The sequence below is a fragment of the Ornithorhynchus anatinus genome, chromosome X5, assembly GCF_004115215.2.
Source record: "Ornithorhynchus anatinus isolate Pmale09 chromosome X5, mOrnAna1.pri.v4, whole genome shotgun sequence".
NCBI lineage: Eukaryota > Metazoa > Chordata > Mammalia > Monotremata > Ornithorhynchidae > Ornithorhynchus > Ornithorhynchus anatinus.
The window spans coordinates 27,852,753-27,877,859 of record NC_041753.1 but is presented as its reverse complement, the minus strand read 5'-3'; the positions used below and the strand labels follow the sequence as shown (position 1 = coordinate 27,877,859).

Genomic DNA, 25,107 nt, shown 5'->3' with positions numbered 1-25,107 from the left:
TCCCCTCCCCTCAGCACTGTGCTCATTTGTATATATTATTTATTATCCTATTTATTTTGTTAATAAGGTGTATATCTTCTTGATTCTATTTATCTTGATGATGATGTCTTATTTTTTGTTTTGTTCTGTTTTGCTTTGCTGTCTGTCTCCCCCGTTTAGACTGTGAGCCCGTCATTGGGCAGGGATTATTTCTATCTGTTGCCGAATTGTACATTCCAAGCGCTTAGTACAGTGCTCTGCACATAGTAAGCGCTCAATAAATACTACTGAATGAATGAATGAATTTGTGAAAGCAGGAGTTTGCAGGAGCGATTAAGACAGAGATCAATCTTTCGCCTTGGAAAGTGGTAAGAAGCCTGTGTAGTTCAGATGCTCTTTCATTCATTCAGTTGTTTTTATTGAGTGCTTACTGTGTGCAAAGCACTGTACTAAGTACTTGGAAGAGTACAATACAGCAACAAACAGACACATTACCTGCCCACAACGAACTCACAGTTTAGAGGGGTAGACAGCCATTAATATAAATGAATACATTACAGTTATATACATTTGTGCTGCGGGTCTGCGAGGGAGGATGAATGAGGGGAGCAGATCAGGGCAATGCAGAAGGGAGTGGGAGAAGAGGAGAGGAGGGCTTTCCTCATGGGTTATAATGTGGGTTTGGGGAACTAGATCATGCCTCTAACTTAGAGTGTCACTGTGGCATAATAGGGGACATTTTCTGACCTGGGGGCGGGGGCCAGGGAACCCTCTCTTGCCTCATGGCATTACCAAATCTGCTCCCTTCCTGTGGATGGTGTATGATGGAAGTTTTACCAGAGCTCTGATTTGCCTTTGTCTTTGCTATGCTCAGGATCCCTCCAGGCTGTAAACTCGCTGGAGGCAGGGAATGTGTCTGTTATATTGTACTGTCCCAAGCACTTACTGCACACAGTAAGTGCTCGATAAATACCGTTGACTGACTCTGTAATAATAAGAAATAAATAATTATGGTATTTGTTAAGCGCTTACTGGGTGCCAAGCGCTGTTCTAAGCTCTGGGGGGATGCAAAGTAATCAGGTGGGCTCACAGTCTTAATCCCCATTTAACGGATAAGGTAATCACGTTGTCCCATGTGAGCTCACAGTCTTAATCCCTATTTAACGGATGAGGTAACTGAGGCCCAGAGAAGTTAAATGGCTTGCCCAAGGTCACACAGCAGACAAGTGGCGGAGCCAGGATCAGAACCCATGACCTCTGACTCCCAAGCCCGGCTCTTTCCACTAAGCCACGCTGCTTCTCTATCTCCTAGGGAGTCCCCGATTCAATCATAGCTGATATCCTTGTCCTCGTCTTTTCTAGGACTACCTGGGAGTCTCTCTGCTAGAATAGTAATCCCAGGGCACCCCTTCTTCATGAGGTACAGCAGGATCCTCATTGGGTTCATCCTCTGCACCCCAAGACCCCCATCGATGTGACATCTTTAGGTGACTCCTGCATACAGAGGATAATAATAATAGTAATAATAGTAGTAATTCTGGTATTTAAGTGCTTACTATGTGCCATGAGAAGCAGCAGGCCTAGAGAATAGAGCACAGGCTTGGGAGTCAAAAGGACCTGTGTTCTAATACCGGCTCCGCCACTTGTCTGCATGTGGGCAAATCGCTTCACTTCTCTGTGTCTGTTTCTTCATCTGTAAAATACGGATTAAGGCTGTGAGCCCTATGTGGGACAGGGACTTTGTCTATCCTGATTATTTTTAATACACCCCAGTGCTTAGAACGGTGCCTGGTACATAATACGCACTTAACAAATACCCTAAAAAAAGCACTGTACTAAGCCCTGGGGTAGATGCAACATATTCAGCTCCCACATGGGGCTTAGAGTCCCAGTAGAAGGGAGAACTGGTATTGCATCCCCATTTTACTAAATGGGGGAACTGAAGCACAGAGGAGTTAAATGACTTGCCCAAGGCCACACAGCAGACCAGTGTATTGCCAGGATTAGAACCCAGGTCCTCTGACTACTAGGCCGTGCTACTTCCCGCTGTCATCAGAGGCCAACAGTCCTCTACCCTCCCCATTAGTGACTGCTTCCTAGCCTGACACAGATCCTCATACCTCCATCCTCACTCCCAGGACTTGACTCTTAACCTGTCTCACCGGATTGTCCTCCTCCAGTTTTCCCGGCTTCATCTGGACAGCTCAGACCACCCCTTTGAAAGCAGAGATGCTTGCTTGCTCTCTACCAAGACACACTCTCCCTTTTCAGCAGGTCAGATATAAACGTCTACCGTAAGTGCCATAAAGGACTTCGATGAACGTCGGGCTGTTATATTTGCCTTATGTGCACACGACGTATCACAAAATTGCTAAATTTGGGGAAGCAGCTTTTCAGTTGCGTGCACACCACCCTTGCAACACGTTTTCAGTCTCGGCCTGTCGTGTATTCCCCATCGTTTCAGTGGGAAAAATAAAATCGACGTTAACAGCCCAGCTGAGATATCGGACCATTTGGAATACCGTTGCCAACTCCTTATCGGCTATTTTAAAAATGGATGGAAGTCCACTTAGAGGCCACGGGAGCGGTGCTCATTGTCAGATGGAAAATAACCCTAGAAAACTTTTCCTAACATTTCACTGAACACCAAAGACCCTCTACCTTTCTCGGTTCCTGAACAGTTCAAAAAACAGGAATCCCCTGCAACTCCCTGTCTTCTAAAACGACTTTATTGCATCACAATTTACTCGAGAGGCCCCGGCACCAAGCGTGCTTTAGTACCCTCGGTAGGAGAGCACGCGCCTTGGCGGTAGATGATGCGGTCCGTTTCCTCGGACAGATTTGCTCCACGTAGCATTGGCAACTTTTTCCTCATCCAAAAAGCAGGGAACTGGCTTTTAGGAGCTCTGCTATACCTTTAAGGCATCAGCCCTATCCTCTGTGTAGTCATAATCGACTGTCCTGATTGCAAGCCGCTCTCGTGACTGAGTCTTACGTCCCCGACCCGGATATTGCAGGTGAATTTTATCTGTGCCTTTTCCCCTTGGTGCCGAGGCCTTTGAAGCAAAATGTAGCGCCGAATCGAAATCAAGCCCGGCGTACGTTATGTTGTCAGACTCCTTTGTGGAATTGTAAGGCGGATAGATTTAAGAAATCATTCGATGTACTGTTTTCTCCTTTCATTGTGCCTCTCTTCTGTTAAAAACAACCGGTGCCATTTTCAGACGTATGGTATCGAAAGCAGGAATCACGAAATATAGCTCTACAGGACTGGTTTTGGAAAAAAAAAACTAGCAGCAGAGGGCACTGTGGTATTTAGTATTCCTATTCAGGAGTCTTGCGACTAGAAAGTTGTTGACATTTTTATGTTGTGCAGTGTGTCTACTCAACAGCCCCGTGAAAGACTGGGAAACTCATTGCTTTTCCACGGCATAGTTACTGGAAAACTTTTCTTTTTAAAATGTATATATGTATGTGGGTAGATATAGGTATCCACATGTATATTTTCAATCCTACCTTCCTCTGCTACCGTTGGATAGGTAAAACATTTTTCCTAACAAAAGCATTTCTGTATGAATGGAGCTATTGATTCATTTTATTTTTAATTAAAGTTTGCGTGTACGAGATCATGGTAAATAGCAGTATGAAAAAACAGCAATAACCGGCACGCCTTTTGGGGGATAGTTGTTTACCGTTGCAGTACATATATTATGAAAACTAAGCTGTTAAAGGACCCTATTCATGAGAAAAACACATTCTCCTAATAGAAATGGTTTCAGGACCTCTAGCCTGTATGATTTCGAGTGCCTATGCGCTGTTAAGTATAGGTAGCTAAGAGTGACAGATTTCCCTCTATGTTATCGAATCCACTTATTAAGGAAGTCGATTTTAGTCAGAAAGCATCCATATTTATTTTTGTGTTAAATGCATCCACGCCTATGCATTCACAAGGAGGAAAAAAAAGCAAACTTACTCTACCCAAGGACTCCTCTTTTAAATCTGGAAGTAAAATATAGTTTATATTAAAGCTCTTTTTTTTAAAAAAATAAGGTTTATTTTTCAGAAGTGACAGTACGAAATAAAAATCTCTGCATTTATTGAAGAAAGCAGTGGGAAAACCTTATACCTTTAGTCCATCTAGGCTAAATCAGCACTGCAATACAAAAAGAGAAATATTTGTAGGTTGCGTAATCATTTTTACAGCGCTCAGCAATCATTAATCCTTATAATCGTTCTGGCTGTTGGGTCAGAGTTATTGTCCTCATTTTACCAGTGAAGAAACACAGAAGGCTCAGGGTCATGCCCAAGGTCACACAGCAGTGCCAATATCACAGGCCTGTGTCCACTGGACTAGGTCATGGTTCTTCATTAACTTTTGCCCTCACTCCGTACCGTTCTTGAAAAAGTTGGTCTCCGATAGAACGGAAAGAATGGTAATTCACTGGAAAAGAATCCCAGTCCCGATCTTGTCTCCCATCACAGAAACGTGTTTTTAAAGAAAATAATTTTGTTTCCATTGAAATTGCTAATGCGGCATTTCTGTTTTAAAGAATATTTCATTCCTCAAATGAAGTGACCCCGTCTTTTGTACCGTTCAAGCCTGTGCATGTTTTTAAGGGCTCATTAAATAATAAATCAACCCCTAGTACTAGAGATCTAACACAAGTAGAAGGAAGGGAAAGCCAGAACAGGTCATTTTGAGGAGCGAGGCGTCGAGCTAGAAACCAGACAGTGGGATTTGGGATTATTAAATTATACCCGCAGCATCTTCACCAAAGTCACTAAACTTCTGTATCTATTTGACCATATGTCACATGAGTATGTTGCCCAAGCTCCAGTGGTGATACAAGATTTAATTAATGTTTGCAAAGCATTTGTATCATCTAACAGCCCACAGCACCTAGTCAGTGTCAGGCACACAACAGGAACTCAATTAATGTTTGCTGACTGACTTTGTGTTCTTTGAATTTGTTATAATGTAATTAAAAAGCCCTTAGTGTTGGATTTCATTTTATAATAAATGGAGAGAATGAAAATAAGAAATTCTCAGACTTTTAAAGAGCTGCAGGTATATCAGTAGTTCCGGTCACCAGTGACCTCCTTCTTGACAAATCCAACGATCTCTGCGCCATCCTCATCCCCCTCCACCCCTCAGCTGCCTTTGACACCATGGACCACCCCCTTCTCCTGGAACTATTCTCCTGCCTTCACTGACACCGTCCTCTCTGCTTTCTCCTCCTATCTCTCTGACTGCTCATTCTCAGTCTGTTTCACGGGCTCCTCCTCTGCCTTCCCCCCCTAACTGTGGGGGTCCCTCACGGCTCAGTTTGGGGTCCCCTTTTATTCTCCATCTCCATCCACTCCTTTGAAGAACTCATTCGCTCCCGTGGCTTCAACTACCATCTCTATGCAGATGATTCCCAAATCTACATCTCCAGCCATGATCTTTCTCCCTCTCTGCTGTCTTGTACTTACTCCTACTTCCTGGACACATCTACTTGGATGTCCCACCATCTCAAACTTGACATGTCCAAAATAGAACTCCTCATCCTCCCAACCGAACCCTGTCCTCCCCCTGTCTTTCCCATCATTGTAAACAGCACCACTGTCCTCCCTTTTCAACAGGCCCATAACCTTGGCGTTATCCTCTACTCACCTCTCTTTCTCTCTCTCATTTGACCCACATAATGTCTGTCACCGAATCCCATCAGTTTTCCCTTCACATCGTCGCTAAAATCTGCCCTTTCCTCTCCATCCAAACTGCTGCTGCACTGACTCAAGCATTTTCCTTATCCTGCCTTGACTACTGGATCAGTCTCCTCACTGAGCTCCCTGCCTTCTGTCTCTCCCCATTCCATTCCAGACTTCACTCTGCTACCCGGATCATTTTTCTAAAAAAATAGTTTAGTTCACATCTCCCCATTCCTCAGGAACCTCCAGTAGTTGCCCATCCACCTCCACATCAAATGGAAACTCGTTACCGTCGGCTTTAAAGCGCTCAATCAGCTCTCCCCCTCCTACCTCACCTCACTGATTTCCTACGGTGGCCCAGCCCGCACGCTTCACTCCTCTGGCGCCGTCTCGCTTCACCGTACCTCGACCTCATCCGTCTTGCCGCCGACCCCTTGTCCACATCCCGCCTCTGGCCTGGAATTCCTTCCCCCTTCGGAACTGACACTGGGGAGTGAGAAGGAAGCTGACTCATCCCCCTTTCCAGTGAGTCTTGGGAAGTGGGAGAAGATGAGCCTTCCCCTGGAGAGGATGGCAGCGGAGACCGTGTTGTCTGGGGAGAGCCAGGTTTCAGTGGTGGAGAGAAGGAAGAACAATTGGGTCAGGAACAGGTCAAGGATAAAGGAGAATCGTTCCATGGTGGAGCAGGTGTTCTACAGGCCACACTTGCTGGGATTAAGGGGATGGAGAGCGGGGAGAGAGCTGTAGGAGAGGTGCAGAGTGGTTGGGTCGGTGTGGTGGGTGAAGGATGTGGGACATTGATGGGAAAGGACAGAGATGGGGTGGGGAGGGAAGGGGGGGACAGGACGAGGTTGTGGGGAGCGGGGTGGGATGAGGGGGTGCTGGAAAGAAAGGACAGGGATGGGGGTGATCAGTGGGACGGGATCAAGGGGAAATGAATGATGAGGTCGGAATGGTGATGTCTTTCAGAGTGAATGCAATCAATCAGGTGTATTTATTGAGCACTTACCATGTGCTAAGCGCTGGACTAAGCGCTTGGGAGAGTATAGTATAACAGAGTTGGTAGACACATTCCCTGCCCACACCGAGCTTTCAGTCTAGAAGAGGAGAGAGACATTAATAGAAATAAATGGATTACGGAGATATACATAATAATAATAATTGTGATATTTAAGCATTCACTACATGCCAAGTACTGTAATAATAATAATAATAATGATGGCATTTGTTAAGCATCTACTATATGCCAAGCACTGTTCTAAGCACTGGGGTACTTAGTGTGGGCACAGTCCCTGTCCCGTATGGAGCACACACTCTTAATCCCCATTTTACAGATGAGGTAACTGAGGCATAGAGAAGTTATATGGCTTGCCCAAGGTTACGCAGCAGGCAGCGCTGGGATAGACACGAGCAAATCGGGTTAGACGCAGCCCCTGTCCCACGTGGGGCTCACCGTCTCAATCCTCATTTTACAGATGAGGTAATTGAGGGGCCGTATCCAACCTGATTAACTTATATAATAATAATGATGGTATTTGTTAAGTGCTTACTATCTGCCAGGTGCTGTACTAAGCGCTGGGGTGGGTACAAGCAAATCAAATTGGACACAATCCCTGTCTCATGTGGGGCTCATAGTCTCCATCTCCATTTTAAAATGAGGTAACTGAGGCACATGCTCTAATCGCTGCTCCTCCAGCTTATCTACCCCAGCACTTAGAACAGTGCTTGGCACACAGTAATTGCTTAAGAAGTACCATAATATAATAATAGCCCTTCCTAAGATTCAGTGAGCAGAACTGCACGCAGTATTACAGGTGGGGCTTCTCCTGTTGTAGCTATTTTTATGTTTGAATGTCAGCGTCTTGTGAGCGGGGTATATATATGTCAACGTCTTTATTCTGTGTCTTTCTAGTGCCCAGTGCACTGTGCTGCACTGAGCGGCTGCTCAATAATTCCCTCATCTGTAAAATGGGGATTAAGACTGTGAGCCCCACGTGGGACAACCTGATCCCCCTCTGTCTACCCCAGCACTTAGAACAGTGCTCGGCACATAGTAAGCGCTTAACAAATACCAACATTATTATTATTATTATTAAATGAGACTCTCACAAAAAGCAAAACTTTATCTTTTTTTATTTTTCGTGTCTTTCCAGATGTCCAGAGTTTTAGTGGTCTTTTTGGGTTGCTGCCCCACATTGGACCAATAATTTGGAGGGAAAGTCAATGATAATCGGGAAGAGCATCAATTTTATTTAGCCAAAATAGCACAGTAGGGGCGGCTGGAATCTGAGTCGAGCAGAGGTTAAAGGAATTTATATTGGTCCCATTTTGTTTTAGGAGAAGCAATGCATTTAGAGCTTAGATTCGTCCATGAATTTGTAAGCTCCTCCAGGGCAGGCGCTGCGTCTTTGACTTCTACTCTACTCTCCCAAGCTTTTAATACAGTGTTCTGTGCACAGTAGATACTCAAAAAATACTGTGGGTTGAGTTCTTTCACACATTAATTTAAATTGATCAAAGCATTCCTAGATATTTCAGTAATCAAGCCCTGAGAGTAAGTGGCTCACACTTTAGCCCTCATAAGGTAGACTGTAGGAAAATCATCTAGTGGACAGAAAGATTTTAATATCTAAATTGACAGTTCATTATTGTCCTGGACAATGTAGAATGGACCTGATCTTTTTTTGTGAGCGATTGGTTGGAAGGTGCTCTTGACCCCACTTCCCCCTCCAGTTATCGTCCTATCTCCCTACTACCCTTCCTTTCCAAAATCCTAGAACGAGTCGTCTACAATCGATGCCTAGAATTCCTTAACTCCCATTCTCTCCTAGACCCCCTCCAATCTGGCTTCCGTCCCCTCCACTCTACCGAGACTGCTCTCTCTAAGGTCACCCGTGACCTCCTTCTTGCCAAATCCAATGGCTCCTACTCCATTCTGATCCTCCTTGACCTCTCTGCTGCCTTTGACACTGTCGACCATCCCCTCCTCCTCCATACCTTATCTCACCTTGGCTTCACGGACTCTGTCCTCTCCTGGTTCTCCTCTTACCTCTCTGGCCGATCATTCTCGGTCTTCTACGCTGGAGCCTCCTCCCCCTCCCATCCTTTAACTGTTGGAGTTCCTCAAGGGTCAGTTCTTGGCCCTCTTCTGTTCTCCATTTACACTCACTCCCTCGGTGAACTCATCCGCTCTCACGGCTTTGACTACCATCTCTACGCAGATGACACGCAGATCTACATCTTCGCCCCTGTCCTCTCCCCCTCCCTTCAGGCTCGCATCTCCTCCTGCCTCCGGGACGTCTCCACCTGGATGTCGGCCCGCCACCTAAAACTCAACATGAGCGAGACTGAGCTCCTCATCTTCCCTCCCAAGCCCGGTCCGCTCCCAGACTTCTCCATCACCGTGGATGGCACGACCATCCTTCCCGTCCCGCAGGCCCGCAATCTCGGTGTCATCCTTGACTCGTCCCTCTCGTTCACCCCACACATCCTATCCGTTACCGAGACCTGCCGGTTTCACCTCTACAATATCGCCAAGATCCGCCCTTTCCTCTCCACCCAAACGGCTACCTTACTATTACGGGCTCTCGTTATATCCCGGCTAGACTACTGTGTCAGCCTTCTCTCTGACCTCCCTTCCTCCTCTCTCGCCCCGCTCCGGTCTATTCTTCACTCCGCTGCCGGGCTCATCTTCCTGCAGAAACGATCTGGGCATGTCACTCCCCTTCTTAAACAACTCCAGTGGTTGCCTATCGACCTCCGCTCCAAACAAAAACTCCTCACTCTAGGCTTCAAGGCTCTCCATCACCTTGCCCCTTCCTACCTCTCCTCCCTTCTCTCTTTCTACCGCCCACCCCGCACGCTCCGCTCCTCTGCCGCCCACCTCCTCGCTGTCCCTCGGTCTCGCCTATCCCGCCGTCGACCCCTGGGTCACGTCCTCCCGCGGTCCTGGAACGCCCTCCCTCCTCACCTCCGCCAAACTGATTCTCTTTCCCTCTTCAAAACCTTACTTAAAAATCACCTCCTCCAAGAGGCCTTCCCAGACTGAGCTCCTCTTCCCCCTCTACTCCCTCTGCCATCCCCCCTTTACCTCTCCGCAGCTAAAGCCTCATTTTCCCTTTTCCCTCTGCTCCTCCACCTCTCCCTTCCCATCCCCACAGCACTGTACTCGTCCGCTCAACTGTATATATTTTCGTTACCCTATTTATTTTGTTAATGAATTGTACATCGCCTTGATTCTATTTAGTTGCCATTGTTTTTACGAGATGTTCTTCCCCTTGACGCTGTTTATTGCCATTGTTCTTGTCTGTCCGTCTCCCCCGATTAGACTGTAAGCCCGTCAAACGGCAGGGACTGTCTCTATCTGTTGCCGACTTGTTCATCCCAAGCGCTTAGTACAGTGCTCTGCACATAGGAAGCGCTCAATAAATACTATTGAATGAATGAAAAGGTATATACCCCCAGCAGGTAAATTTGGGATTTTGACATGGCGGGTTGGTTTGTTTTTATGGTATTCGTCAAGTGCTTGCTATGTGCCAGGCTCTGTTCTAAGCATCTGGGGTAGATACATGGGGGAGCCCGCATGGGGCTCATGGTCTTTGATCCCCATTTTACAGATGAGGTAACTGAGTCCCAGAGAAGTGAAGTGACTTGCCCAAGGTCACGCAGCAGAAAAGTGGCAGAGCTGGGATTAGAGCCCAGGTCCTTCTGACTCCCAGGCCCGTGCTCTGTCCACTAGGCCACGCTGCTACCAGGTAAATCCTTTATGCCACCATGGCAACTGTAATGATTTAAAAGAGTTAATATAATGCATGTTTAGGGAGCAAATTCCCCTTCCCAAGAGAATATGGTTTATTCCAATTTGAGATTTAGGGCCACATTCTGAGTGTAGGTATTCATGATTTATGATTACACCAGCCCATTATCTCTGCCTGAAAATAACATGGCTCTCTCTTTCTCCGTTCCAATTAAATCACAACATTTTCTCCATTAGTATCCCACCTGATTCTTAACATTTTCACAAGGCAGTTCTGAAAGAATTAATTCCATCTATTCGTGTCATCTGGTCAAAACCCCATGTTTCCTAGATGGCGATGAGATGTCTGTTAACACTGGAAATTTGACACTGTACCTTAATATCTTAATCTTGATGGCTAAGCTTAAATATCAATGCTACTTCCACACCTTTAAAACTCTCTTCGCTTTTTGGCATTAAAGCCTCTCAGCAAGCCAAATATCATGCCAGATTCTGGAGCCAACATGCTTGAAAATGTTATAACCTTTCACCCATCAGTGCTTGGCTTTATCACCAATGTAAAAAGAAAATGTAATCTCTTTTCTTTTTTATTCTGGAGTCTTTTCAAGTTATTGAATTAGTCCAAAATCAGACCACCTTCCCCTCCCCCAAAATCTGTTCCCTCAAAATAGAAAAATAAGTTACAAAGATGGTAACGCCAGTTTTTTTCCCTAATATTTAGTATGTTCAAATTTGCTATTGCATGTTTTTATGGTATTTATTAAGTGCTTACTATGTGCCAGGCCCTCTTCTAAGCACTGGGGTAGATAGAAGGTAATCAGGTTGGACGCAGTAAATGTCCTACATGGGGCTCACGGTCTTAATCCCCATTTTACAGATGAGGTAACTGCGGCCCAGAGAAGCCAAGTGACTTGCTCGAGGTCACACGGCAGACAAGTGGAGGAGTCGGGATGAGATCCCAGGCCCTTCCCACTCCCCAGGCCCGTGCTCTAGCCACTAGACCATGCTGCTTCTTCATTGTTCATTTTTATTAATGGCTACTAATCTTTAAATTGTTCCCTAGTTAATGACTTGCATAGACACAGTCCCACTCTTCGTCCATATCCTCCTCCGTATATCTAGCTGCCCTTCACTTTTCAAAGGTAATGCTAGGAAGTGCTTCCACGTGTATGGGTGTGGCTGAAAAGATGTATAATAATAATACAAATAACTGTGGTGTTTGTTAATAATGTTGGTATTTGTTAAGCGCTTACTATGTGCAGAGCACTGTTCTAAGCGCTGGGGTATACAGGGTAATCAGCTTGTCCCACATGAGGCTCACAGTCTTAATCCCCATTTTACAGATGAGGTAACTGAGGCACAGAGAAGTTAAGTGACTTGCCCACAGTCACACAGCTGACAAGTGGCAGAGGTGTTAAGCACTTACTATGTGCCAGGCACTGTACTCAGCATTGGGGCGGATACAAGCAAATCAGGTTGGACACAGGCCCTGTCCCACATGAGGCTCACAGTCTCAATCCCCATTTTCCAGATGAGGTAACCGAGGCCCAGAGAAGCGAACTGACTTGCCTAAGATCACACAGCAGACAAGTGGCAGAGCCGGTATTAGGACCCAGGTCCTTCTGACTCCCAGGCCCGTGCTCTATCTGCTACGCCATGCTGCTTCTACATAAGCATCGCCCTCGCTATGTTCCACATTATGTGCACGCAAAGGCAGTTCTGTGCTGGGCTGATGATTTTGCCTCACGCAGGGCCTGTGTCTGTTTTCGAGCCTGCCTCTCGGTACCCTGATCTTTGCAAGGCCTCCAGTCAGAATAACCCTCACCCAACTGATGCCTTCCAGGGTGTTTGGCGGTTATGGTTTTCTCACATCTCTGTCATCATCCGAGACATACAGCGGCTACTCGGATTTCCTGCCCTCTCCCATTCTCCTCAGATGTCCCGCCCAGGGAAGATTTGTTTGCTGTGGGCATCGTCTCATTCCTGATGAGGTAACTGTGTTCAACCGATCAATCAATCGGTGGTACTTATCGAGCACTCACCGGGTGCACGGTACTGTACTAAGCACTTGGAAGAGTACAATACAACATAATTGGGAGATACAATCCCTGCCCACAAAGAGCTTACAGACTAGAAATAGAAACGGGCATTCAACTAAATTGCAGATACGTACATAAGTGCTGTGGGACTGAGGAAGGGGTGAATATCAAGTGCTTAGAGAGTATAAATCCAAGGGCAAGAGGGACCCAGAAGGGAGAGGGAGTAGGGGAGATGAGGGCTTAGTCGGGGAAGGCCTCTTAGAGGAGATGTGATTATAATAAGGGTTTGAAGGCGGGGAGAGTGGTGGTCTATCGAATATGAATGGGAGGAGGGCATCCAGGCCAGAGGGTGGACATGGGCAAAGAGTTGACAGCGAGCTAGCTGAGATCGAGGTGCAGCGAGTAGATTCGTGTTGGTGGAGCGGAATGATTGGGCTGGGTTGTAGTAAGACATCGGCGTAGTGAGGTAGAAGCCGGGAGAGTTGATTGAGTACTTTACAGCTGATGGTAAGGAGTTTCTGTTAGAAAAACGATCCAGGTAGAGACTGAAACAAAGACTGGAGAGGGGAGAGACTGATGCAGTAGTCAAGGTGGGAGAGGAAAAGTGCTAGGATCAGTGTAGTAGCCGTTAGGATAGAGAGGAAAGGGTAGGCTTGAGCGATATTGTGAAGATAGAACCGGAAGGGTTTAGGTGACAGATTGAATACATGAGTTGAATGAGAGAGAGGGGTTGAGGATGATGCCAAGGTTGTGGGCTCGTGAAGCAGGGAGGATAGTTGTGTTGTCTACAGTGATAGGAGAGACAGGGGGACGGGGTTCGGGTGGGAAGATGAGGAGATCTGTTTCGGCCATATTTAGTTTGTGTCAGCGGGACACCTAGGTAGAGAGGCTCTGAAAACAGGAGGAAATGGGAGACCGCAGAGAAGTACAGAGGTCAGGGCTGGAGATGGAGATTTGGGAATCGACTGCGTAGAGATGGTAGTCGAGCAAAGACTTCTCCAAGGGACTGGGTGTAGATGGAGAAGAGACAGGGACAGGGACAGATGTGAGGCTTGAGAGATGTCCGCAATTGGCAGCGGGAGGCTGAGGAGTAGCCAGAGAAACAGACCGAGAGAGCGGCTAGAGAGAAATAGAACTAAAAGAGGTCTGTGTCAGAAAAAGCAGGAGGGGTTCTTCCAGTGTCAAAGACAACCAAGAGGTTGATTAGCGAGTCCTTTCCTCTCAGGGTTGCACCTGGAGAGTTCCCAGTGCTCTACCAGTCTCGACTAGGGGAGGGAGAGTCAAGCAGAGGCCTGTCCATTCTGTTCTTTTCCTAGCTTGTGCAGTGGCTAGCGAGTGGAAGCAATCTACTACAAGTCAAAACTCCTGTGCCGAGCAGCAGCGGCATGAGAGAGAGTCGAGGGCAGACACTCAGGTTTACTGCGTGGAAGGAAGGCAATGGTAAGCTGCTTCCGCATTTTTACCAAGAAAACTCTATGGATCCAGTCCCAGAACAATTGCAGATGGAGAGTGGGGTGTTCTGGGAGAGATGTGTCCATGGTGTCGCTATGGGTCAGAAATGACTCGAGGGCATAAGATGAGACACGCGTGTCCTTTAGATTTGGGAAGGAGGTTATTGGTGGATCTGGGGGAGAGAGAGGTTTCAGTGGAGGGGAGGGGTGAAAGCCAGATTCTAAAACGTCGAGGGGGGAGTTGGAGGAGAGGAAGTGGATAGCTGGATGGTGCAGTGAGGTTGAGAGAGTGGTATTTTTGGATAGGGGATGTACATACAGGTGCATTTGAAAGCAGCGTGGGTGGAACCATTTTAGAGAGAAAGAGCAATTGGAGATGGCCATCAGGGAGAGACCTAAAGTGAATGCAGGTGTTTCTGTAAGGACTGAAGGAATGAGGTCAAAGGCATAAGTGGAGGAGATTTTGAAAGCAGACAGTAGTACTCCTGAGACGTGGTCAGAAAAGAATAAAAGGCGATGAAAGGAATAAGAAGGGCCTGGGGAGATGAGGGGAAGCATCCAGAGAGTTTATATCTGATGGTTTTGATTTCATCAACAAAATACTTTGTCAGGTCGTCGGGGTTTTTTTTTCTTTTGTGGATAGGGAAGTTGTGGGTGTGTTTGAAAGCTGAGCGGAAGGAATCACCAAAGAGAAATGAGTTGAAGAGCAGTGTAGCTTAGTGGAAAGAGCAGAAAGAGCACGGACCTAGGACTCTGGGGAGCTGGATTCTAATCCAGGCTTTGCCACCTGTTTGCTGTATGACTTTGGGCAAGTCTCTTAACTTCTCTGTGTCTGTTTCTTCATCTGTAAAATGTGGATTCAGTTCCTGTTCTCCCTCCTACTTAGACCGTGAGCCTCAAGTAGGACAGGAACTGTGTCTGATTTGATTAACTTGTTATGTACCCAAGTGCTTAGAACAGTGCTTGACATATAGTAAGAACTTTACAGATACCACAGTCAATCAATGGTATTTATTGAACATTTTCTGTATTAAGCACTTGAGAAAGTACAATCCAACAGGGTTGGTAGACGTGTTCCCTGCCCACAAGGAACCTACAGTGTAGAGGGAGTTGATAAAATAATAATAATATGGTGATTAGAGAGACAAGAGTAGACACCACTGTTTTTGAGATGGTTTGAGGGGTGAGAGAAAGGGAAGGTGAATATACCAAGGGTTACAGAAGGGAGTTAAATGTCTGGAATTGTTGATATAATAATAATAATGATGATGATGGTATTTGTTAAGCTCTATGTGCCAAGCACTGTTCTTAGTGCTGGGGTAGATAGAAGGTTGTCAGGTTGTCCCTCGTGGGGCTCACAGTCTTAATGCATTTTACAGATGAGGTAACTGAGGCACAGGGAAATTAAGTGACTTGTCCAAAGCCACACAGCTGAAAGGTGACAGGGCTGGGATTAGAACCCATGACCTCTGACTCCCAAGCCTCTTTCCACTAAGCCACGCTGCTTCTCTGAAGCAGGGGAGCATGGGAGTCAATAAGGGAGGAGAAGTTGTTTTTCTGAGGAAGGGGCAGTTATAGCAGGTGAGGATGAAATTAGCATGGCCAAAGTTGATGTGGTGTGTGGATCTTCACTAACACCTTTCCATAGCTTGAAGAAATTTGTCTATGCCCAAGCAGTAACACCACTACACTAATCTTGTCACTTTCTGGCTTGACTGAAACTTCACCTGTCTTGTGCTTAGAATGTTTGGTTTTTTTTATCGTGAATACTTGTTTTGAAATGAAAACAGACTTGGATTTCTCCCTTTTGGAAGGTTTACATCTCAATGAATAATGTGATTCGTTGCCCAGTGTGCATTTTGTCACTTATATGTGATTTTAGGTCATTTTCGTCCAAGCCGTGCTTGCCACTAACTTGACTAATTGACTGTTGGCTGCTCTAAAGTTCCTTCTCCTGTAATGCGGGTGTTGCCTTCTCTGAGAATCCGACGTCAAGAAAAAATCACGCTGTGGTATTCAGCTCCGACCAATGGCACGCACATCTGCACAAACACTTCTTTTGGTATTGCGTGATCCAGTGATCCAATCTGACACAAGAACTGTTGGAAGACTGATCCGAAATGTGTAGTGAAAACGTTATGGAAGAACCGACTAATGAAATGTAGTTGCCTCCTTTCGGTTTTCTTTGAGATGGGCCTAGTGGAAAGACCTCGGTGGGCTAAGAGCAGAGTAACGATGGAAAGGGGAGACAGGGTTTTGAAGGCCTCAAGTGTTCCTGCAAATTGATTCCCCAGTGTTCCTGCCAGTGTTTAGTGCCACACTACAACCAGTTCAAGCAGGATTTTTTTTTAATGGTACCTGTTAAGCTTTTACTATGTTCCAGACACTGTACTAAGCGCTGGCAAAGATCCAAGGTAATCAGGTTGGACATAGTCCCCGTCCCACATGGGATCACAATCTAAGTTGGAGGGAGGAGTATTTTAACCCCCGTATTAAAGTTGTGGTTACTGAGGTACGGAGAAGCTGAGTGACTTGTCTAAGGCCCCCCAGCAGTGGGTTTAGAACCCAGGTCGTTCGTTCGTTTGTTTATAAGTGCTTATTATGTGCTAGGCACTGTACTAAGCACAGGGGTAGATACAAGTTAATGAGTTTGGACACAGTCCCTAGCCCACATAGGGATAGCAGTCTTAATCCCCATTTTACAGATGAGGTCACTGAGGCACAGAGAAGTGAAGTGACTCACCCACGGTCACACAGCAGACAAGTGGGAGAGATGGGATTAGAACCCAGGTCCTTCTGACTCCCAGGCCCATGCTCTTTCCACTAGGCCCTGCTGCTCTCCTTGATTTCTCCGGTGCTGGAAGAGGGATCCTAAAAACCTAACAATAATAATAATAACGATGGTATTTGTTAAGCTCTCACTATATACCAGGAACTGAACTAAGCGCTGGGGTGGGTACAAGCAAATTGGGTTGGACACAGTCCCTATCTCAGGTGTGGCTCACAGTCTCACCCCCATTTTACAGATGAGGTAACTGAGGCCCAGGGAAGTGAAGTGACTTGTCCAAGGTCACACAGCAGAAAAGCGGCGGAGCCGGGATTAGAACCCATGGCAGTAGTTGCCATGGTGTTTCCCAGTGGTAGTTGGCTCTTGTTTGTAAGCCAACATATGTATGGAGAGTTTTGCTTGTGGCTTTCGTAGGCTAATTTTCTTGCACTTGCTTGAGTCGATTCTTCTGTGCAAATTGTCTATTGAACGTACTCTCTTGTAGTCTTTGCCATGAACAGTTTGTGTAGTTGGAGGACAAACCAGATTAACACAGACAATTCATGATTAGCTTCCACAGTTCATGTCGGTAAAACTCACATCACTCAACCGGTAAACCTCTTACGAGAACAAAACAGTTTACTCCACAATACTTCCGGAAGCTCAATTACCACAGAAATATCAGAAACGCAGTAATGCAGCAAACATTAACGGTTTTGCAAGTGACAGCAAAATAATTAGCAGGTGCTGTTCAAGTACACCGTAGCACTTTGGTTATCTTCTAAATGGCCATTTGAACATCACAACCTGAATGCTAAACTTGATTTAATTGGTGGCCATTCATTCAATCGTATTTAGCAAGTGTGCAGAGCACTGTAGCGAGTGCTTGGGAGACTACAGTCTAACGATGCCACGGACACCTTCCCTGCCCACAACGAGCTTACGGTCTAGAGGGGGAGATGGACGGTAATGGAAATGAATGAACGACACCGGTGATGTGATGTGGTATGGGCGAGACGGTCTCAGACTACGCCCTCCTGTAATGTCACCTGAGAGAGAGCTTTAGTCCGTGATGTACCACCACCTCTGTCTACCATCACTTCTGCCACTTGCACCAATTGCTTATCTCCCGGACTCCGTGTCTGTCCGATGACCCTTAAGGGCTGTGTCCTGGGCAGTTAAGCTAAGGGAGCCTTAGGTGGTGATAGCAGCGGGTAGAGGAACTTCTTTGGCTGGTGGATCTCTGCTCTGCCTTCATTCATTCATTCTTTCTTTCTTTCTTTCTTTCTTTCTTTCTTTCTTTCTTTCTTTCTTTCTTTCTTTCTTTCTTTCGATCGTATTTATTGAGCGCTTACTGTGTGCCGAGCACTGTACGAAGCACCTGGGAGAGTACGACGTAACGATAAACGGACACAGCCCCTGCCCACGACAAGCTTACAGTCTAGAGGGTGAGACGGACATTCAGATAAATAAATGACAGATCCGTACATAAGCGCTGCGGGGCTGGGAGGGAGGATGAATAAAGGGAGCGAGTCAGGGCGACGCAGAACGGAGTGGAAGAAGGGGAAAGGAGGGCTCAGTCAGGGAAGGCCGCCCGGAGGACGTGCGCCGAAGTAAGGCTCTGAAGTGGGGGGAGAGTCTGTCGGATTTGAGGAGGGAGGGCGTTGCAGGCGAGAGGCAGGGCAAGGGCGAAGGGTCGGTGGCGAGATAGACGAGATGGAGGTACAGTGAGGTGGTTAGCGTTAGAGGGGCGAAGTACCTGCTTCTGCTGCCCTCTGTTGAGGACATCCAATGCAGCTGTGAGGGTGTCTGATTGGGGTCTCTCTTGCTCCCTTTGGCTCTGTCTGTGGGTCTTTCTGTCTCCTCCCCCCACATCCCATCCCCCCTGCTTTTTCCCCCCGTTATTCTTAGACTTTTGGCCTTGCCCCCAGCTTCTCATCGAGTGGTGGATGATCGCTTTAATCATTGTACATTTGGGTCTTCTCTTTTCAGTAGCCAGAATAATTTCCCCAAAGACCTTAAGCAGAATTTACAGTTTAGAAAGGCATAAATATCAGGACCTTGCATCATGATTTACCTTGGTGGGATAATTTTCCTTTTGTCATTTTATTTTGGGATCAGATTGGGAGAGAATGATGCATAGTTGTTTCTTTAATTTATATGCTTTTTTTTTTTTGGCCTTTGGAAAAGTTTAAAACTCTGCTAAGAAATAGTATTACACAGCACCTTGGAGAAGCTGCATGGCCTAGTGGATAGAACGTGGGCCTGGGAGTCAGAAGGATCTGGATTCTAATCCCACTCCGCCACTTGCCTACTCTGTGACCTTGGGCAAGTCACTTCTCTGTGCCTGTTTACTTCATCTGTCAAATGGGAATTGAGACCTTGAGTCCTATGTGAGACGGGCTGTATTCAACTTGATTGTCTTGTATCTACCCCAGGGCTTAGTACAGGGCCTGGCTCATTGTAAGCACTTAACAAACACCATTAAAAAAAAAACCCCAAACCAAAAACACTTGTATCTTAGAAATGCAAAAGACCATAACAATAGACATGATACCACTTCTAAGAATTTACAATCCAGAAGTGGATCACTCTAAAACTAAAAACAGAATCCCTGAACAAACCATTCTGAAAAACTGAGAATACTTTGAAAAGATTCAATTTAAGACCCAATGGGATTGGTTTTTAGCTGAATAAATAAAGACTACAGGGTTACTCTGGGGGAAGAAGTTAATGTCGGAAATGACAAAAGGAAAAAAAGAAAGTTATTTTCTCCTTTCTTGTTCTTTCAGTGTTATTGATTAAAAAATTCAGCCCTCTCATCAGGTGCCTTGAGATTTCTACTCTTTGAATTAAGTGTGATTTCATTAGACAAGCAGTTTTGGAAACCAGCTAGTCTAACATATCAAGATTACCCACTGGTTTGAGATTCTGGCAGCTCTGGCTGTTATCTCGAAGTCAAATATGTAATCTGTGTGGGTACAGAGCAAGGGAATGGGCATCAGCAGAGAAGTATTTTGCTCACAGGGCATGGATTCTGAACTGGTCCTATCGATCGGCAGTACTGATTGAGCACAGCACTGTGTGCAGAGCGCTTGGGAGAGCATAATGGAGTTGGTAGATGCATTCCTTGCCCACAACAAGGCAGACATTAATCTAAATAAATGACAGATATGTACAAGAGCGATCTTCTTACGTTACTTCATGTGTACCTCGGTAGCAGTGACTGGATTGCAAGCTCCCTCCCTCTCTAGAAGACCGTGTCTTCTAGTAATAATAATGTTGATATTTGTTAAGGTTTACTATGTGCAGAGCACTGTTCTAAGCACTGGGGTAGATACAGGGTAATCAGATTGTCCCACAGGAGGCTCACAGTCTTAATTCCCATTTTACAAATGAGGTAATGGAGGCACAGAGAAGTTAAGTGACTTGCCCACAGTCACACAGCTGGCAAGTGGCAGAGCCGGGATTCGAACCCATGACCGCTGGTAGAAGTAGTGATGGTATTTATTGAGCACTTGCTGCCTGCAGTGTCCTGGGCTAAGCACACAGGATAGTACAAAACAAGCAACAGCAGAAGTTCATTCATTCATTCAATCATATTTATTGAGCGCTTACTGTGTGCAGAGCACTATACAAAGAGCTTGGAAAGTACAATTCAGCAACAGATAGAGACAATCCTTGCCCAACAACAGGCTCACAGTCTAGAAGGGGGGAGACAGACATCAAAATAAGTAAACAGACATCCATAGCATCAGTATAAATAAATAGAATTATACTTATATACACATCATTAATAAAATAAATAGAATAATATGTACACATATGCACAGGTGCCGTGGGGCCGCGAGGGGGGATAGAGCAGAGGGAGCGAGTCGGAGCGATGGGGAGGGGAGGAGGAGCAGAGGAAAAGGGGGGCTTAGTCTGGGAAGGCTTCCTGGAGGAGGTGAGCTTTCAGCAGGGGTGCTCCGTAAATACCCTCGATAGTGAGGGCGATGGAAAGTAGCAGTCAGGTAGCTGCGTGATGATTTACGTAAGTGATTTCAGGAGCCTCGGGTGGTTGCTGGCAGTGTGTTCGTTGAGCGTAATAAAATGCACAGAGAAAATCGGAAATTGAATATGAATATTCAAAATGAATTACCCACTCGAAAATCAGTAGCGAGCCTGGTTCTTAGCAAAATGCCCGTGTTAATATTAGCATGCCACTCTCTTCACAGAATAAACCAAATTCCAACATCAGTCTGTTGTTTTCTTCCTGGTAAATTTAATGTCAAATCAGAAGGAAAAAGAAAGGTTCTGTACAGGAAACCAGCCATGTGATACCTCCCATAAACATTTTGCGTGCACCTGTTCCAGTATTTTTTTTTAAAACTTTTCCTAAGGTGCCAAACTTAGTGACTCGCCTGTGTGTCTTTTCCTGAAGTTGTTGTTCTGGGAACTGGTGAGAACAGGAAATATTTTGAAACGGTTTTGACCCGACTAACAGAAACCTCGGCCATTTGACTTTCCAATACCAGCTTGCAGGAAAACTCTGGGTAGCTAAATTAGATAACAGAACCAGTGCCGCGACTCAGATAAAATGGAACGGGGTAGGAAATACTGACGTGAAAGTAGGAAATGGCCCATTTCATCCTGATGGATTTCAGAGTAGTTAGAGAAGGGGAAACCTGATCGAGCTCTCCTCGAGGCCCCCTCCCTTGGGGGGCGAGAGTGGGCATGTTGCAGAGGCAAAGCAGGTTTCTTTAGTGGCCCTTAAAAATGACCGTAGGCTGTAAGCTTGCCGTGGGCAGGGGATGTGTCTGCTTATTGTGATACTGTTCTCTCCCAAGCGCTTAGTACATTGGTCTGCACACAGTAAGCGCTCAATAAATATGATTGAATGAATGAAATGACAATAATAATAAAATAATTATGGTATTTGTTACGCGCTTACTATGTACCAAGCAGACAAGTTGGGTGAGGATTGTCTCCCCGCCTGAGTTTAACGATTTTTGTGTGCCACATTGGAGAGTCTTGCATTTTGCCAGCCTAATCCACCGAGTGTAGCCACACAAGCCGTCAAGCATTAAGCCTTCCTTTCTTTCCCTTCCCTTGCGATCCCCCCTTTTTGACTTCTCTGAGCCCCATCTCTGCCTCTCCGGGTCCCCTATGCTTCCTTCCCCCAATCCAACAGACCCCAGGCAGTCAGCCTGGTTGGTCTGAAGAAGTGTAGTCTCAGAGTGTCTTGAAGGAAGGCAAACTAGTAGGGGTGCTAGAATTCCGTCACGTAGAGGAATCCAAGGAAATAGCAGGCCATCCAGACGAATGTGGACTAGGGATATGAAGACTCTCAGTGTCGTGTCTGCTCCAGGAATCCTTCCAAACATTGGAAACGATAACCATGGTAACTGTGTCCTTACTATGTGTAAAGTGTTGGGATAGGTGTTCCCAAATCTGTCGTAATGTTGTCTCTTTTCCTTCATCTTCAAAGCCCTCCTAAAATCCCTTCTCTTCCCAAAATCTTTCCCTGATGAATTGACCCTGAGCCTTACAAACTTATCAGCCCACCCTGGCACTTAGAGACTTATTTATACCTCAGCACTCCCGTATATAGGTTATTCAGTTGTACATTCAACTGAATACACTGTATACTAGGGAAGCGGCACGACTTAGCAGAAAGAGCACGGGCCTGGGAGTCGGAGGATCCGGATTCTAATTCTGGCACTGCCGCTTACCTGCTGTGTGGCCTTGGGCAAGTCATTCCCCTTCTCTGTGCCTCAGTTCCCTCATCAGCAAAATGGGAATTCGAGACCTGGCCTCCCTCCTACTTAGACTGTGAGCCCCATGTGGGACCTGATTATCTCATATCTACCCCAGCGCTTGCTAGAGTGCTTAGCACAGAGTAAGCGCTTAACATCTACCACAGTAGTGAATTATTATTAATTGTTTATTTTGACTACTCCCGCAAATATTTTTATGTTTATCTTCCCCATTAGAGTGTAAGTTGTTGGCGAGTAGGGAGAAGCAGCGTGGCTTAGTGGAAAGAGCATGGGCTTGGGAGTCAGAGGTCATGGGTTCTAATCCCAGCTCTGCCCCTTGTCTGCTGTGTGACCTTGGGCAAGTCACTTCACTTCTCTGGGCCTCAGTTCCCTCAACTGTCAAACGGGGATTAAGACTGTGAGCCCCACGTGGGATAACCTGATTACCCTGTATCTACCCCAGAGCTTAGCACATAATCATTATTATTATTATTATTCTTTATTCTTTGCTTCCCAAGGGCCTAATACCATGCTCCGCACCAAGTGGGAGTTCAATAAATACTACTACTACTTTCTTGGCCACTTTGAGTTTTTCCCTTCCGCTGACCCTCCTCCTCCTTTCTTGGCTGTTGCCCCCATGGCTTGTCGTGGTCAGGGAACATGTCTGTCAACTCTGTTATTTGGACTCACACAAGCATTTTCACTAGCACTGATCTCTCTTGGCCTTTTGGTCTCTTTAAGCCTTCCGTTCTTAGCTTGTTAGTTGCTCAGATGGTAGGGTGATGTCACTCCTTGGCATTCAGGGGTTAAAACCAACATAACATTAGCAGGAAATTCTTAATCTCCTCTTATCCCCTTTCTTCCTCCCCCGGCTTCTGGCTCATTTATGGTTCTTTCTCTTCTCCCTGCCCTTCCCTCTCCTGGTGCTGTCACTCTGTGTAGGAAGAGGAATGAGATATTTCAGTTATTAATCATTAATACAGAATTCTGATATTGATTCATGATTGCTACCATAATTACTTTGCATTAGGGAGAAGAAAGGGGTCAACTTAATGGACTCCTCAGATTCTTCAGCTGAGTTTTTTTTGTTTTATTTTTTAAATGGTACTTGTTAAGAGCTTGCTATGAACCAGGTACTGAACTAAGCGCTGGGGCGAATACGAGTTAATCACGTTGGACACGGTTCCTGTCGCACATGGGGCTCACGGTCTTAATCTCCATTTTACAGATGAGGTAACCGAGGCACAGAGGAGTGAAGTCACTTGCCCACGGTCACACAGCAGACTGGGATTAGAACCCAGGTCCTCTGACTCCTAGGCCCTTGATTTACCCACTAGGCCACGCTACTTCTCGTTGACTTAGTCAACTGAGGAATGTCTCTTTTAAGTTAAGCACCCATCTAGGTTTTCTTGAAATATTGAGTCTGAGGCCTGACCTCAACAATACAGCTACAACATAATAATGTTGTCACTTTTGATGATAGTTCAGAAGCATCAGCTTCCCTCTTTCTTTTTACACTTACATATTGTTTTAAGAATATATGTTATGGCACATTTAACCTAGTCGTTTTTGTCCCACGCACCGGATCTCTTCCCTGCAGTTGAAAGCATTGCTTGCTTTTCACAAGTAGAACCCAGTGTCCTAAAATCCCCTGTGGATGAAGGAAATGAATTCATTTAGATGTTTGTTTGCTTTTAATCCTCACAGTCTTTCCTTGAGGATCTTCCTAAACATGGGTGTCCAAATTATGTATGTTGGATTCAAAGTTCCAGTAGCCGGGACTGGAAATCTCTGTCCCTAGGTTCCCGGATGCTGAGAAAAGCATTAGACATTACCTGTCTAAACTGGGCGTGGGAGTCAGAGGACCTGGGTTCTAATCCCGACTCTGCCATCTGCCTATGTGACCTTGGGCAAGTCACTTCACTTCTCTGTGCCTCAGTTCCCTCATGGGGGTTAAATCCTACTCGCTCCTCGTTAGACTGTGAGCCCCATGTGGGACCGGGGCGGGCCCAACTTGATTAACTTGTATCTACCCCAGTGCTTAGTACAGTGCTTGGCACATAGTAAGGGTTTTACTGAAGCACCATAATAATAACAAGAATCAAACCTGGTGTTGCCTATAATAATAATAATGATGATATTTCTTAAGTGCTTGCTATGTGCCAAGCACTGTTCTAAGCGCTTGGGAGATACAAGGTTATCAGGTTGTCCCCGGGGGCGCTTACAGTCTTAATCCCCATTTTACAGATGAGGTAACTGAGGCACAGAGAAGTTAAGTGACTTGCCCAAAGCCACACAGCAGACGAGAGGCGGAGCCGGGATTAGAACCCACGACCTCCGACTCCAAAGCCCGGGCTCTTTCCATGAAGCCACGCTGCTTCTCCTGTGATTTGGATCCAAAAGTGTTATTGGGTTTCCTTAATTACTGACAGCTTTTCTCTTCTTTCCATCTTTTAGACGTCCTCAGAAGGTGTGCTTGTGTCCGTTCCTGCCAGTCCATCCTCTCAATGTCTCCACTTACTTGTACATAATTCAGCACCCAGCAGAGGTGAGTGTGTCCATGGGAAGGGCCAAAGTTCAAGAGTGGCTAACGGATTTGAGAGTATGAGAAAGGGCAAGAGGAAACCACCCACAACAGATGTCTCTACAACTTCCTTTAGCTCTTCAAGCAGTTATGATTCTCAGT

The 25,107-nt window shown here is 46.0% G+C and overlaps 1 protein-coding gene across 1 annotated transcript in view; it reads left to right on the top strand.

The window, feature by feature from the left end:
• DTWD2 (DTW domain containing 2) overlaps nucleotides 1-25,107 on the top strand; it is a 177,404-nt gene that overhangs the window by 27,232 nt on the left and 125,065 nt on the right. The window contains exon 2 of the mRNA XM_001512622.4: nucleotides 24,879-24,969. Within this exon, the coding sequence (XP_001512672.1) occupies nucleotides 24,879-24,969 (91 nt within the window). The remainder of the gene's footprint in view (nucleotides 1-24,878; nucleotides 24,970-25,107) is intronic.